This window comes from Phalacrocorax aristotelis, chromosome 3 (genome assembly GCF_949628215.1).
Source record: "Phalacrocorax aristotelis chromosome 3, bGulAri2.1, whole genome shotgun sequence".
NCBI classification, from domain to species: Eukaryota; Metazoa; Chordata; class Aves; order Suliformes; family Phalacrocoracidae; genus Phalacrocorax; species Phalacrocorax aristotelis.
In genome coordinates, this window is record NC_134278.1 from 113,873,226 (window position 1) to 113,887,616 (window position 14,391).

At 38.4% G+C, this 14,391-nt stretch overlaps 1 protein-coding gene across 1 annotated transcript in view; it reads left to right on the forward strand.

The window, feature by feature from the left end:
- Positions 1-1,447: 1,447 nt before the first annotated feature.
- The window catches only part of KIF6 (kinesin family member 6), a 178,916-nt gene continuing 165,972 nt past the window's right edge, over positions 1,448-14,391 (forward strand). Inside the window, exons 1-3 of the mRNA XM_075089133.1 lie at positions 1,448-1,754; positions 2,666-2,775; positions 6,066-6,140. Coding sequence (XP_074945234.1) covers positions 1,689-1,754; positions 2,666-2,775; positions 6,066-6,140 — 251 coding nt within the window. The 5' untranslated portion in view covers positions 1,448-1,688. The remainder of the gene's footprint in view (positions 1,755-2,665; positions 2,776-6,065; positions 6,141-14,391) is intronic.

Genomic DNA, 14,391 nt, shown 5'->3' on the forward strand with positions numbered 1-14,391 from the left:
TTTTAGTAACACCTGTTGTGACAGAACAAGGGGTAATGGCTTTAAACTAAAGGAGAATAGATTTAGACTGGATATAAAGAAAAAATTTTTTACAGTGAGGGTAGCGAAGCGCTGGAACGGGTTGCCTAGAGAGGTGGTGGAGGGCCCATCCCTTAGAAACATTCAAGGTCAGGTTGGATGGGGCTCTGAGCAACATGATCTAGTTAAAGATGTCCCTGCTAACTGCAGGTGGGTTGGACTAGATGGCCTCTAAAGGTCCCTTCTGAGCTAAACCATTCTATAATTCATTCTATGATTCTAACTGCAGTGTTCCAGTGTCCACTGCCCAGTTAATTCACAATCCAGCTAAGCTGCTAAATAACACAGATGACTATTACATTTGCTGTTTTCCAAGAACACTATACTGTCCTGCATCTGTTTCAATACAAAACCAAACAAACCAACACACACAGTTCTTGGACCTTCAGTTAAACATCCCAATTCTTTCAGAATTCTAGGACTGATATTATCTACTCTTCCCTCCCAATCCCCATCTCCCAGTCTAAATTCATTCAGCTCTGTGGGTTCAGCTTCCCTCTTGGCTTCAGTTATTTCCCTCTCACACTTCCTTCCTGTTAGTCACTTCTGCCTTTAACATCGCCTTCAGCATCCCCATCGCTACGGACAAGGGATAAAACTCTTTGTAGTTTTGGAGCAATGCTGAGATGATAGTATTTATTCCATTATCCTATTCCAATGTCCTGTTTTTCCTTCACTCTCTATTTAATCACTAAGTAATATTTTCCATTTGTTTTCATTTTTACCCTTTTGACTTTTGCACTCGATTTTAGTTGGTGATTAGCCCTTTTCCATTTCGCTCCCTGAAGGGTCACTACTTATGCCTCATATGCTTTCTGAGAGAGTTATTTGTTCAGTTGGGACTGGAAACCTTTCCCCTACTGTTTTTCTTATTTGGAATACAAGTTCAACGTACTTTTACCATAACTGAGTTAAAGACATTTCTATCCTCCTCCGTAATCTAGTCCCTGATTTTCCACTTAATGTAATTAGTGGACTTGTAATCACTGTAATCTGATCTTTACAACTGTGTCTCACCAAAACTAAGGCCAAAATACTATCATGTTGTTTGTGTGACTCTTGGGTAGCCACTTCACAGGACAAGGTGGTCCTACTCTTACTTCTGTATAAGTTTAGCTCTTGTAACAAGACATCCCCCACGGTTTCCCACTAGCAGTTTTTTCAGAACATTTTTTGTATTAGAATTTTAAAAACTGATGTCTTCATCACACACGATCTAGGCATTTTCCTTCCACTTCCCCTCCAGGTCTTTCAGCTGGGTAACGGCAAACTCTTCCCTGGAACACGGTCCGTCCAGCAGCATTTACAAGCTCCCTCTTCCCACAGCCGTGACACTTCAGCCTCGGGGCGGGGAGGGGGAGTGAGAGCTGGCGGGGAATTGCCATTAACGGCCACGTAGGCAGCCACCTCGCAGATGGAGCCCGGTTGCTTCCTCCTTCTCCTCCTCCTCCTCCTCCTCCTCCTCCAGGCCTCGCCGGCGGCAAGCGGGCGCCCGGCCAAAGCCACCCGAGGGCGTGAGGTGCCTGGGCGGCAGCCGGACCCTCCCCACAGGGTCCCGCCGCGGCGCACGCCGGGTAGCGGCCCTGGTTACCGTTGCCAGGCGAGCGGCGATGGTGAAGGAAACCATCCGGGTGTACGCGCGGGTGAAGCCGCTGGGCAGGCGGCAGCAGGCGGGGGTAGGACGGGGAGCCAGCGGCTGTGGGGGAGCGTGGGGTGTCCCGAAGGGCGCCCCGTGGGCCTGCGGGCGGCGCGTGGGAGCAGGCCGTGACCGTGCCCCCGCCCCGCAAGAGAGGCCCTGCTGCGCCCGGCGGCCCGGCCGGCGGTGAGGGCCGGGGGGTTCGCCTGTGCTCGGGTGCGGAGCGGGAAGCCGCAGCCGGGGACTGTTCTTCGGAGCCTGGAGAAGTTAATAAAATCCCGAAGTGTGGGAGCTTAGACTGTAGCTCTCGGGGGAGGGGGCGAGGAACTGCGTTCCCCCCGAGTTGTGAGAGAAAGGCTCTACAGGAAAAGCATTTGACGCTGGTCCAGGGGTTTGTGCAGTTTAACACCGTCCTCAGCGTTGGAGAGGAATGTGTAACTCCCGGTATTTAGCTGTCCTTGCAAGGGATAATAAAGATAATGAAAACGTTCCTCAGAAATTGTGTGTTTAGGTCTCTTCGTTGTCTTGTTTTAAACCAGCTCACTCATTCTGTCGTAGTCTTTCCTATGTTCTTCTAGGTTTTTTGGAGGGTGTTGATATGGGGGCTGTGCTTTGGTTTTTATAACAGCTCAGAAACTAAAGTGATTTAGTAATGAATAATTATGTCAAAGAGGCTACATTTCTGGTTCAAATCTTATTGTAGTGTTTACATGGTAACAGAGTTCATATGTGCTTGTTTTGTTGTATGGTAGCGGAAGGAGGATCTGCTTATGTATTAAGGTCTTTTGAAATAGGCAGAACTATTCTGGTTTGTTGAATAGCCATGGTACCCAATGCAATTCTGAAACCTGCGTGAAGTTCTTCTTCAGGCAGTAAGCTTGCATAAGCATTATACCTAAGGGCTATGCTGTTCTATTGGTAAAATAATTTTTTTTGATTCATGCTTATTAGATTTATTCAGTTGATGATAATGAGAAATCTCTGTCCAGTCTGGAGATTATCGTGCCACATGATTTAGCAGATGGGTTTGTCAATAACAAACGAGAGAGCTACAAGTTCAAGTAAGTAAAATTCTTATCTTTATATCTTCTACCTTTAGCAATGGATATCACTGAGTAGTCATACAGATCTATAGAACCTGGAAAAGCATAGTCTCAAAATCAAGCTTTGGTGTGGATAGGTGTTTTTTTTATACAACTCCATTAACAAGAGGAATACTCCAGCATATTATGCTCTGCACCTGAACGAGTTTGATAGCATTCATTAAAGTTGTGGGTTTTTCGTCTATCCGTTGCAAGTCATTATTCATTTCTAAGTCTCATCTCAAAGATTGCATCTTCATTTATCAGTTCTTCCATTTTTACAGCTTGTTTGAATTTGCGTATGAAAATTGAATGCAGGACTGCATCTTCTCTTGTGATCTAATGAGTTGGCATAGGCTGGCTAAAGATGTCTTGATGTAAAACACTCTGTTTAGAAACTGTTTCAAACATAACCAAAACACAGTAAAGAAAAGCAGAGGTCACTGAAAGGAAAAAAAAAGCATGGTTGTAAAATGTAAATAGTTTTTAGGATCCAAAAATAAGTACCAGCAATATCAATCAAACACTTTTTTATCTTTTTAGCAGAAAACTTGGAGGCAACATCTTAAGGGTTTGGTGCTGAAGAAAGCTAGATGTATAACCACCTCTGATGACGAGGTTGAGATTGTCTTTTTCCAAGTTGAATTATCTTTATTTTTTTATAATGCCAAATCAAGTAAATTTGTGGCTCTATGCTATTAAAAAGAAAGAGACCCAGATAAATATCTGCAGCTCAGACTGATGTCATTTTATGTCAGCTAAGGAAATCTGTTCTGCTTGGGAAAAGAGGAACTGCCCTCTCCAACTATTAATATGCAGAACTAGCTTAGGTTGCAGATGCCCAAGCCAGCTGCAACAAATGCTGATATTTTTTTCTGACTCTATAATTTATTAAAAAATCTGTAGAGATTATTTCTGAGAGACACTATGCCTCACTATTCTTAAGACAATGCAAAAATAATGCTATGCAGCAAGCATTTCTGTTTCCTTAATAAAACTCATACTTTTATGCAGTCGGTCTGTCCTGGTCACCTCAAACATTATTCTCCTTTGTTCATACTTTTTTATAGGGCAATCAAACACAATTGTTTGAATGATTTGACTGATTAAGGGTTAGCAGAGTAGAATATATACCTCTGTACTTTGTGTATTACATTTGTCTGTGATGTTGTATGTGCTCCATAATCCCTTCCAGTCCGTGATGCCTTTCTATATACCTGATGTCCATAGTGCTTTTTGATATACACTGTGTAGTTCTATGTGAATATACAGTTCCAGATAGGAGGGACAACACAGAATGGTATAAGCAGTCCAGGAAGTTTCTGGAGTGTATTAATGACAACTTCCTAATATATGGTTAAAAAGCCAATGAGTGGAGAAGCTCTGCTGCACCTCATATTTGCACACATGGAAGTACTGGTCAGGGATGTGAAACCTGGGGGTAGTCTTGGCTGCGGTGGCCACGAGATAGTGAAATTCAGGATCCTGAGAGAAGGGGGCAAGGCAGGATCACAACTCTGGACTTAGGAGAGCAGACTTTGGCCTGTTCAAGGACCTGCTTGGAAGAATCCCATGAGACACAGACCTGGAGAGAAGTCCAGGAGACCTGGCTGATTTTCAAGGGTCACCTCCTCCAAGCTCAAGAACAGTCCATCCCAATGAGCAGGAAATGACAAAAAGGCTGCAGGAGGATGAGCAAGCATCTACTGACTAAACGCAAACATAAAAAGGAAGTGTACAAGAGGTGGGAGCAGGGTCAGGCAACCCAGGAAGGCTGTCTAAGGAATGGGATCAGGAAAGCACTTATGAGTGCACAGTGAGAGGTGTTGAAAATGAGGTGAGCTGCTGGGCTCAGAAGGTTGTCATCAAGGGCACAAAGTCCAGCTGGAGGCAAATCACTAGTGGTGTAATTAATACTGCCATCAAACACCATTTAGCATTAATGACCTGGCTGATGGGACTGAGTAAAGCTTCAGCAAGTTCACAGACAATATGAAGCTGGGAGGGATGGTTGGCACACCAGGTAGTTGTGCTGCCTTTTGGAGGGACTTCAAGAGGCTGGAAAAATAGGCAAATAGGAATCTTATGAAGTTCAACAAAGTGAAATGCCAAGTCCTGCTCCTGGTGAGGAATAACTTGAACAGGCTCAGAGTTGACTGAAAGCAGGTTTGCAGAAAAGAAACTAGAGTCCTGGTAGATAAAAACTTGAACATGAGTCAGCAACACACCATTTGCAGCAAAGAAGGCCAACGGCTTCTGGGCTGCATTAGGCAGAGTGTTGCCAGCAGGTAAGGAAGTTGACCCTTCCGTTCTAATTACCACCAATGAGATCACATCTGGAGTTCTGGTCCAGTTCTGGGCTCCAGTAAAGGGACAAAAAGATGAATGAGGGACTGGAGCATCTGACATGTGAGGAGAGCCTGATCAACATGGGACTGTTTATCCTGGAGAAGGCAAGGCTCAAGGGGATCTTATCAATGTGTATAAACACCTGATAGAGATTGGGGAAATAAATAAAGAAGATGAGGCCAGATGCTTCTCAGTGGTGCCCAGTGACAGGACAAGAGTTAATGGGCACAAACGGAAATACAGGAAATATTTTAAAAAAATTTTTACCATGGGGTGATCAAATACTGGAACAGGTTGCCCAGAGAGGTTGTGGAGCTTCCATGCATGGAGATACTCAAAACCTGATTGTACAGCCCCCTGCTCTAGCTGACCCTCCTTTGAGCAGGGGGATTGGAGCAGATGGTCTCTCCCAACCTGAAGTATTCTTTGATTCTGTAAGACAACTGCAGATATTTTATATTGGAAGTGCCAAAACTTGGATTGAATTAAATATCACCTCTGACTTAGAGTAACTGTGCAGCAGAATAAAGGAATTAGTTACAAAAAAAAAGTTAGCCTGGCTACACTGGTGGGGTGCTGTATTTGGTTATAGTGTAATCTATTTATCCAGGTTTCAGTGTGGTGCCAGTTACAAACACTGATTCTCTTGATAGATTTAAAATACGGTTTATTTTTTTCTAAGCCACATCATTTTATCAGAGGATTTTATTGTCCAGATCTTGTCAAAGCAGCACTGTGTACAGCCTATTTATGTACAATAGCACAACAGCACGCTGTGGTTAAGACTACAGGGAAAACATTGTACTAAGTTATGTAAGCCTAATGATGTAAACATTGACTATTACAAACACAAACAAATATGTATGAATCAAGTAGTGTTTTAAGATTCTGAGCAATTATTATTTGCTTAATATTTTCAGATTTCAGAAAATTTTTGATCAAGAGGCAAAACAAGATGTGGTTTTTGACAGCATCGCCAAACCAGTAGCAGAATGGTACGTTGTTGATATTGCAAGTAATTGGGGTAACACAGTGTCAAAAATAGCTTTCATTGTATTACTTGGAGGAGAGCTGGCAAGTGTTTGTCTCACTGTTGTAAAAGTGGATTGATGTTTTAATTTTCTAAATACTGACATGTCTGAACTTAAGAGATATGCAACAATCCCCTGAGAATTTTATATATGGTAAGGTTCCATTATTGACTCCTAAATAACATTGCTACTGTTGCCCCTTTTGTTGCATAGGCATAGAAATCCATGTCTAATTAGGTTTTTGTCTATAATATAGGCTCACTTCATTGCACTAGAAAAGTATTACCCGTATAGTTCCATGAAGGACTAAACCTAATGAAAATCTTATCCCCCTGTTTAGTTTTTATTAAGTAAGGGACAGTCATTAATTAATACCTTTGGAAATATTCTAAAATTTTGCCTTCATTATTTTTGTCTTAATTTGTAGATCAGTGATTTTGGCACTGGTTTTGTTTTTATCCTCCATATAATAATCAGACAATACTCATATTTTAGAGATTGCAGAGGCAAGCATTTAAGACTGGTGTCGAAGCCCTCTTCTTTCATTGTGTGGATTGAATACCACTCTGAACTGGGTGGATTTTCCAATATGCCATTCTCTTTGCTCAGCTTATGCCCATATTGCTGAAGTTAGTACTGGTTTTAGTGGGGGAGAAAATCCCACACTGGGGCAAGCAGAATTGCTGCATAGTGTTTGTTTATCAAACTTACTGCTCAGAATATAAACTTGTAGTAAGTTGGGAAGTATTACTTTAGGTACCAACTTTTCTCATTCATTGTGTGACCCATCTATTTGTTTAAGCTATGATTCTTGAAGTTATTATTCAGCCTATTGCACTGCCATGTGTTTTGCACTGTAGGAAAACTGATGTCCTCAGCTGGACACTTAGTCTTTCTCAAATCATTACTTGGAAGTGAAAATATACCTTGCTCTTTACAATTTCATTTTCTTGATTCCCCTTCCTCCCAACCTATTTTCTTCTTAAATGTCCCACATAAAGCAGGAGGGTGATTGTCAGTGAAAATGAAGAGCTAGTGAATCTGAAGCTTCACTAGAATAAGTTAAATATTCTTAAAAAAAAAAAAAGGTTATATTCTTCTTTTGCCCAGAACGGATTTCTTTGCTTCTCTGACTTTATAACGTATAGCTTCAGGTTAACTCATTTACTTAACTTTAAATACGACTAAATTTAATGGTGACTGCAAACAAAAACTTCTGTATCTTGCTTGACTGTGCTTAGGAAGAGAAGGGTTAAAACTCTCATTGTTACATGCAATGGATTGAATTATCCTCCAGAAAAGCTCAGTATCAAAGCTAACTAACAACAGACTGACTGTTCTGGTTTTTTTTTTCCTTTGGAGTATTTTGCTGGAACATGGATAGGTTTTCCAGTCGAATAATTCACCTATACAGTGCTCTAATAAACAGAAACTGGTATTGTTTTCCTTTGCTTCAGTGTTGGCTGATACAAGATTTTTATACATCGATTTGATCCATTATTTAGAGTTTAGTTTTGATTTTTAGGGATTTTTAAGCACTTAAATGCCATTAAAATCAGTGATGTTTAGGCATACAATAATCTCCAAATAGCTGAGTCTTTAACACTAAAATTGATTTATAAAATCATTCTTAACTGAAGACTATTTTCACTCGGAGTGTTATAACGTGTTAAAGCTTCTTTTCTAATTGATGTTTTTATTGTTACTGATAGTACTGAAGGATAATTTTGCTTGTGTCTTTATAATAGAGTAGACAACACCTGAAGCATGTCCCTGTTTCTCATCCTCTTCCTTCATTTTTACCTTTTCTTAGGCAAAAATATGTATTTCAAAATGTCTTCACAGTCATGAGGTTCCTTGGCTAATGGAGTCCTTAACTATGCCTGAAATTTATTTCACCCTATAGTTAATGCCTCAATTTGCCTTTCCATTGTGGGACAATAAGAACAATAAGAATTGCCCTGTCACTCTTAAAGACTGCAGTCTGTCACAGAAAAATCTTCTTTGCTATTTGTTTCTTTCTAAGTCAACATTCTCTTGCAGGGAAAAACTGTTGAAAATGCACTATTTCTGTTGTTGGAGTCACTTTACTAAGGGAAGAGGTTTTTGCTGTGTATTGCCAGGGAAAAGAAAGTAGCAGGAAAGTATCAATGAAACAGTTCAGTGGCATTCTGAGGCTCTTTGCCATGCATGCTTACAGTCATGAGAAAAATCAGTTAGACTTCAATGCTCAGAAAAAAAAAATCTTGGGCATTGTTTAAACTAATAACAGCAATGCAGTGTTCAGGATTCTAAAATCTTTATAGTTAGTTCTTGAGTGGATAGAAACTGGAGGCAACTTCCCCCCCCACCCCCCCTTTTTCTTTTCAAGTGTGCTTTCTTTGATGTTGGGCCACTACTTTTCTCTCTTGAAGTCCAGTTACATTGTCATCTTGCCTGTGGTTTCAGAGGCACCAGACATTAATTCATTTAATTTGCTTCTTCAGTCAAAAGTGCCAGCCTCTGCAAACCATTATAAGCATGTGATTTCCTTGATTTATTTTTTTTAATGCTTGAGTCATCTCTTACTTGGTTTCTTTTTATTATTTGTTTGTTCTTTCCTCCTTTCCTTTTCATTTTAAATATATATTATTGATAATTTTGTTTTGTGCAGAGTCAACTTGATCTATAAGAAGCAACACTAACTGTTGTTCTATCAAAAAATAGAGAAAATAAATAATATCCTTCTTTTACAGTTTGCTAGCAATTAAGCATTGCTATAGTCTAACAACAGAATAAGGTTAGTCTTATAATGCTTCAAATATTAGTGTTATCATGATGTGTGCAATCAGAAATTAAGTAGAAAATCTTAGTATTTTGGAATTAGTTTTGTTTTCTGTTCTAATATGGCCAATGTTTTGTCTTGATTCATTAAAGGATAACATTGAAAATATTTTCTCTGCAGATATATCATGCAAATAAGAAACAGCTCAGCTGTTTATAAACCCAGTGGCAATCACCTATGGTTTTTTGGAAGATCTGATAGCCTCCAGGATAATACTTGCATTGCCACAGATTTTAGTTTCTTCTCCTGTGCTGTGTTTATCCTAAGAATTAGCATCGGTAATATACAAACTTCCCTTTACTCTTTTCTGTTTTTTTCTGCTGCTTATTCTTACAGAAAATGTAGTCAAAATATTTTGCAGAGCAGCATAGTTATAATGTTGACTATATTTTGTAATGTCTCTTTTTCCAGTTTTAGAAAATATTTCACCAGTGATTGAAACTGTTTGGAAAACATATTTACATCATTAGATTGCCTTGTAATACAAAGCCACAGGATGTAGACTAAACATCCTAACAGAACATTTCTAGCTTTACTGAATATGCTCAGAGAAAGCCCGTGAAGATCCTCTGCTATTCTGCTATTTTTTTTTTCTTCCAGTTTAAGTCTGTGAATAAGACGATATAATAAAAGTAGTTGGACCTGATGTTTTCTGGTTGTTTGGGGTTAGGTTTTTTTCTCTCTCTCTCACTAACAGCTTAAGGATTTGTGTTTTACTATGTATACAAGGAAAATAAAATAGCTACAAGTTTCTTCAAACTAATGAAATTTCAGTAATTTGTAAAGGGATACAAATTTTCTCTCAAATTGTGCTCTCTTTTTGACCATCTAAGCTAGAGTAATGCTGAATATGCTTTACTTTTACTGACTTTGACAGGATTGTGGATTAATAATTACTCTGAAATACAAACCATTAGATAAGAAATTGCTTGAAACATGAAATCTGACTTAGTTTACAAGGCTTTGTAATAAATAAATTATTTATTACAAATAAAAGATTCTAAATAAATAATGGCATTTGGTTTTGAACACCATAGAGTAAAAGAAATTGTGATTCTTAAAAACTTTAGATTCTTATTTCTGGATTTTTTTAATGGTTCATCATTACTTTTAAAGGTAATTATTAGGGACAGATAAAAGTCATCCCTTTACACCTTTTTACAGCAAAAGGAACACTTTTTTTATTTTCTTGGAAGCCCTTATCATATACAATGCCTTAGTATAGGTTTCTCCTAACAAGAAGAATGTTGAATTAGTGGGCCTATTCCTTTGATAGTACTTAATCTGCAGACTTTGTCATGCTTCAAAGTGTGATGCAATTTGCATTTTCCTTGTGATATACACCTTAGATTTTGAAAAAAGAAAAATAAAATCCAAATATCCAAAATCTTACAAAAATTTGATTTTACATAGGGAAATATATAGCTCTTTTAGCTTTGTCATGGGACTTTCAGAACCTCCTTAATTTCAATTCTTGTATAAAGTAATTATGCAAACTTTGGCTTCATGCAAATGTTTGGTGTTTGTGGAAAAGACCATTATTGCACAACTGGAATTCCAGATTATTTATTTAGTTCACTTTATTTTTACTTTCATATAATTTGAAATACAAGGTGGGGTTTTTTAAGTATTTAACAGTATAATTATATACGTGCAACATGTTAGATGTTTAAAATAGTTTTAATAACATTAGCTGTAAGAGTACAAATTGTCTTCAGGAAAGTTTCAAGCTACAACAGCAAGAAGTATATGTGACAGGAGAACATAAAAGCCAGTCATTATTATTTATTCATTATGTAATAACCAGAACCCGCTCTTAAATTGGTTATTTGTTGTTTTGCCTCTCAGTAAAACTTATTAAGAACTATTTTCCACTTGAAAGAAATTACACCTCAAAAGAAGTGCACAGAACTCATCCTTTTGAGGGGTCAAATACAGCAGCTTTTTTAACAAGGAGACCTGAAACAGGCACAGGTTCCTTACCTGTAACTCTCTGCTTTAGTGAGGAAATAATCTGAATTAAGTTCCTTAGGAGATGCACTAAACTTCCATTCTTATTTGGACCCATCTTACCTGGGCATTCAAAAAATCTTACTTATATCTATGTATCTTCCTGTACATGTGTCATGTATAGGAAGCTGTTTCTCCACCCTTTTTACCCCCATTGCCTTCCCCTCTGCCCCTCCTTTCTTTTTAGGCTTGTTTAGTGGAACTGCAGCATATTGCTTCTGTATTTGTAGATACTGTTGGCTGGTACAGCAGATTGCTGCGTGCCCTGATAGGAAGGATTGCTTCCAGCGCAGTAAGCTCAGTGAAGACTTGTACAGTTTTGGTTCTGTGATGTCAACATAAGTGTCAACTCACTTAAGTTGCGATACAAAAGGATTAATGATTAAAATGTTGTAACACCCTTGTGATACAAGTCAGTTACATGCTTTTTATAGTCCTGGCACAGTGACTCCCCAATACGGTTAAAACCTCTTGGTATTATCAGCATGATACAATATTTCCTACCATGATCAAAGCTGGCCTTTCTATAAAGACTTGTTAAATCTTCATGCTAATATGATTAAAATGAAGAATGCCTAGTAAAAGAACTATGCTGTAGTAGTGGAACGGTTTTTTTCTGGAATTTTGTTAAAGTGTAAGCATCAGGCCTGTAAGCACGTGGATTTTCTGGAAGACAGTCCCTGTTGACTAATTAAATGGTAGGCTTGTATGAACAATTATCCATTCACACCTGGATATATTTGTGACACAGTATGGGAAGTAGTGGCATTGCTCACCTGCAGGCAACCTTGCATCGCAGCTGTATTATTGCTAGTGTGGGTCATTAGGTACAAAAGACCTGTAGGATCTATATATGTAGTAAATGACACTTACATTTTTGGATGTCGGCTTGAAACAAACGTAGCTTAAAATTTCCCAAAATTGAGAAATTGGAGCAGTAATGCTAGGAGTTCTTCCTGAAAGTGTGTACAATTATGAGGCAATAAAAAGGGAAAAGCTTCATTAATGTTTCATCTCAAATGATTATTAGTTACTCATGTTTATTTTGACTTAACTTGCACAGTTTAGAATTGGTCAAGAAGGCCACTTATTATAGGTTACAGTTTGATAGCTTAGTTTCAGGGTATCTTTGTCACTTACTTCTGTAGTGCTTATGGTGGAATTCTAAATATATTTAGTTATTTTAGTTAAAATAAGAAATTTCATTGCACCTAATCTTTTTTAGGAAGCCCTTCTGAAATTTCTAAGGAAACTTGCTTGCACTAAGCTCTCAAAGACAGAATTATCTGTGCATTTGGAAATTGGTGGTGTTTTTTGAAAGATGAGGCATTACCAAGTTAGAATTGTTCCATAAATTTGGCAAAGGCATAAAGAAAAAATGTCATACTGAGATACTTTGTTTATTTTGATTACAAGAAACTTTAATCTGAGCTCCAAATGATAGAAGATACCTAAATACTGAGTCTCTGTAAAGACAAATCCTCCCTGAAAACTTGTTTTCCAGATCCCGTAATGAAGTTCTTCCTTCTTTTTATCTTAAGTATCGTGTCTGGAGTCTGGATTTGCCAGGACTGTGTTGATTTTTTTAAAAAAATAACTGTGAATTGAGGTTTTCTGAGATAAAAAGAAGCAAAGTGAAGGACATTGGTAAAATATTTCAGGTCAGCAAGGACTGAGATGAGGAGAGGGCTGACAGTATCCCAAGATCAAAGACATTGGTGTTTTCTGCTTTTTTCATTAGTCTAGTATTTTAATAGTTATTGAATATTTGTTCCAACCACATGCATTTATGTTACCGGTCATTTAAAATGAAGATGTCGGAACCCAGGTTAAAATAATAATATGAAGCTGAAATAAACTAACTAAATCAAAGTAATTAATTGTTAAAGATTGAATTTGTTTCTTCTTCCCAGGATTTTCTCTTACCTACATATAACACTCACAGATGTTAGTCCTTACTTAACAAGGCCTCTTTTTTTCATTTAAACTTTTAGACATGTCTTATTTATTCATATTATAAACTTAGTAAAAACATTTCACTTTGAACTTTTAATTTTAAACAAAACAATAATAAAAATTACAGGTGGCTTAAATGCATCTACTTAAGTGACCTTTGTAATCCTTTTGAAGACTGAGAAATGTGTCTTGCAATAGGAACTAAGTGTCAGAGCAAGCAAATCGTTTTGCTTAGACTTCACATTGATCGTTGCTGTGATGGCTTCTGGTGTTCTGGATAGGCTTCATTTACCAATTGCTGAGACAAGATTTCCACATTCGTCTCTAATACCTGCCAATATCAAAAACTTGAGAACAAGATTGTTACTCTTTCTTTGTCTTTTTCATAATGAAGTTTGGAGTAACACACAAGTAATCAGAGCATTCTGACTTCCCTAAGGAAGACATATTGGTGGTTATAAAACTGATGCATTGAAACTAGTCTGAAATAGAACCAAGTTTGCAGCACTTTGTAGCATGTTTTCAAGGACTGATAAGGACTGGTACTTTTTCCTCCTTCTGCTGGTGATTCGATGTGAATTATGCCTACCGCTAACAAATTAGAATAATTAGGTCAGAAGGTGTAGGTCATCTGGTCCCACCTCCTGAGCAAAGCAGGTCTGTCTTCAAGGTTGGATCAGGTTGCTCAGGCCCTTGTCCAGTAGAGCTTTGAAAATGTCCAAAGATGGGGATCCCACAGCCCATCTAGGCACCTGTTCCAGGGCTTAAATACTGTCACTGTGAAGAACATTTTCCTTACACCCACTTGGAATTTCCCCTCTTGCAGCTTGTGACCACTGCTTCTTGTCCTACCACTGTAAGCTTCTGAGAAGAGTCTGAGTCCACCTCTGTAACAATCCACTACATAAAGGAAGGTGGTAATTAGGTGCATGTATAACTTTCTCTTCTCCGGCTTGACAGAAAACATCTCCGTATCTCCCTTGGCGTGCCCTTGTGTGTGATGTGCTTCAGCCCACACTTTGTTCTGTCAGGTTCACTCTGGTTTCTTTATAGTATCCTTCTCCTACTGGGGAGTCCAAAACTGGACACAGAACTCAAGTGTGAGAGTTTCTTTTATTATACCAGTGTAGCAGCAGAGGAAGCACAGAGTTCTTTAGTATACTTAGCCTGCCTGAAATCTCATTAACAATGAGCACAGAAACAAATGAAAAGTTCTGTGTCCATAAACTTTAAATAGAAAAATGATCTTCACTGGAAATTAAAACAAAATGTAGTCAGAAAAATCAACCACAATAAAACAACCTCAGTCTGCTTTTGACCTCTCTCTACTGTCATTGGGCTTTATACCGCTATTTATATCGTCTCAGATATTCAAGGACAAAGTACTGAGTGATATTTTAAACTGTAGTAACTACCCATAAATTG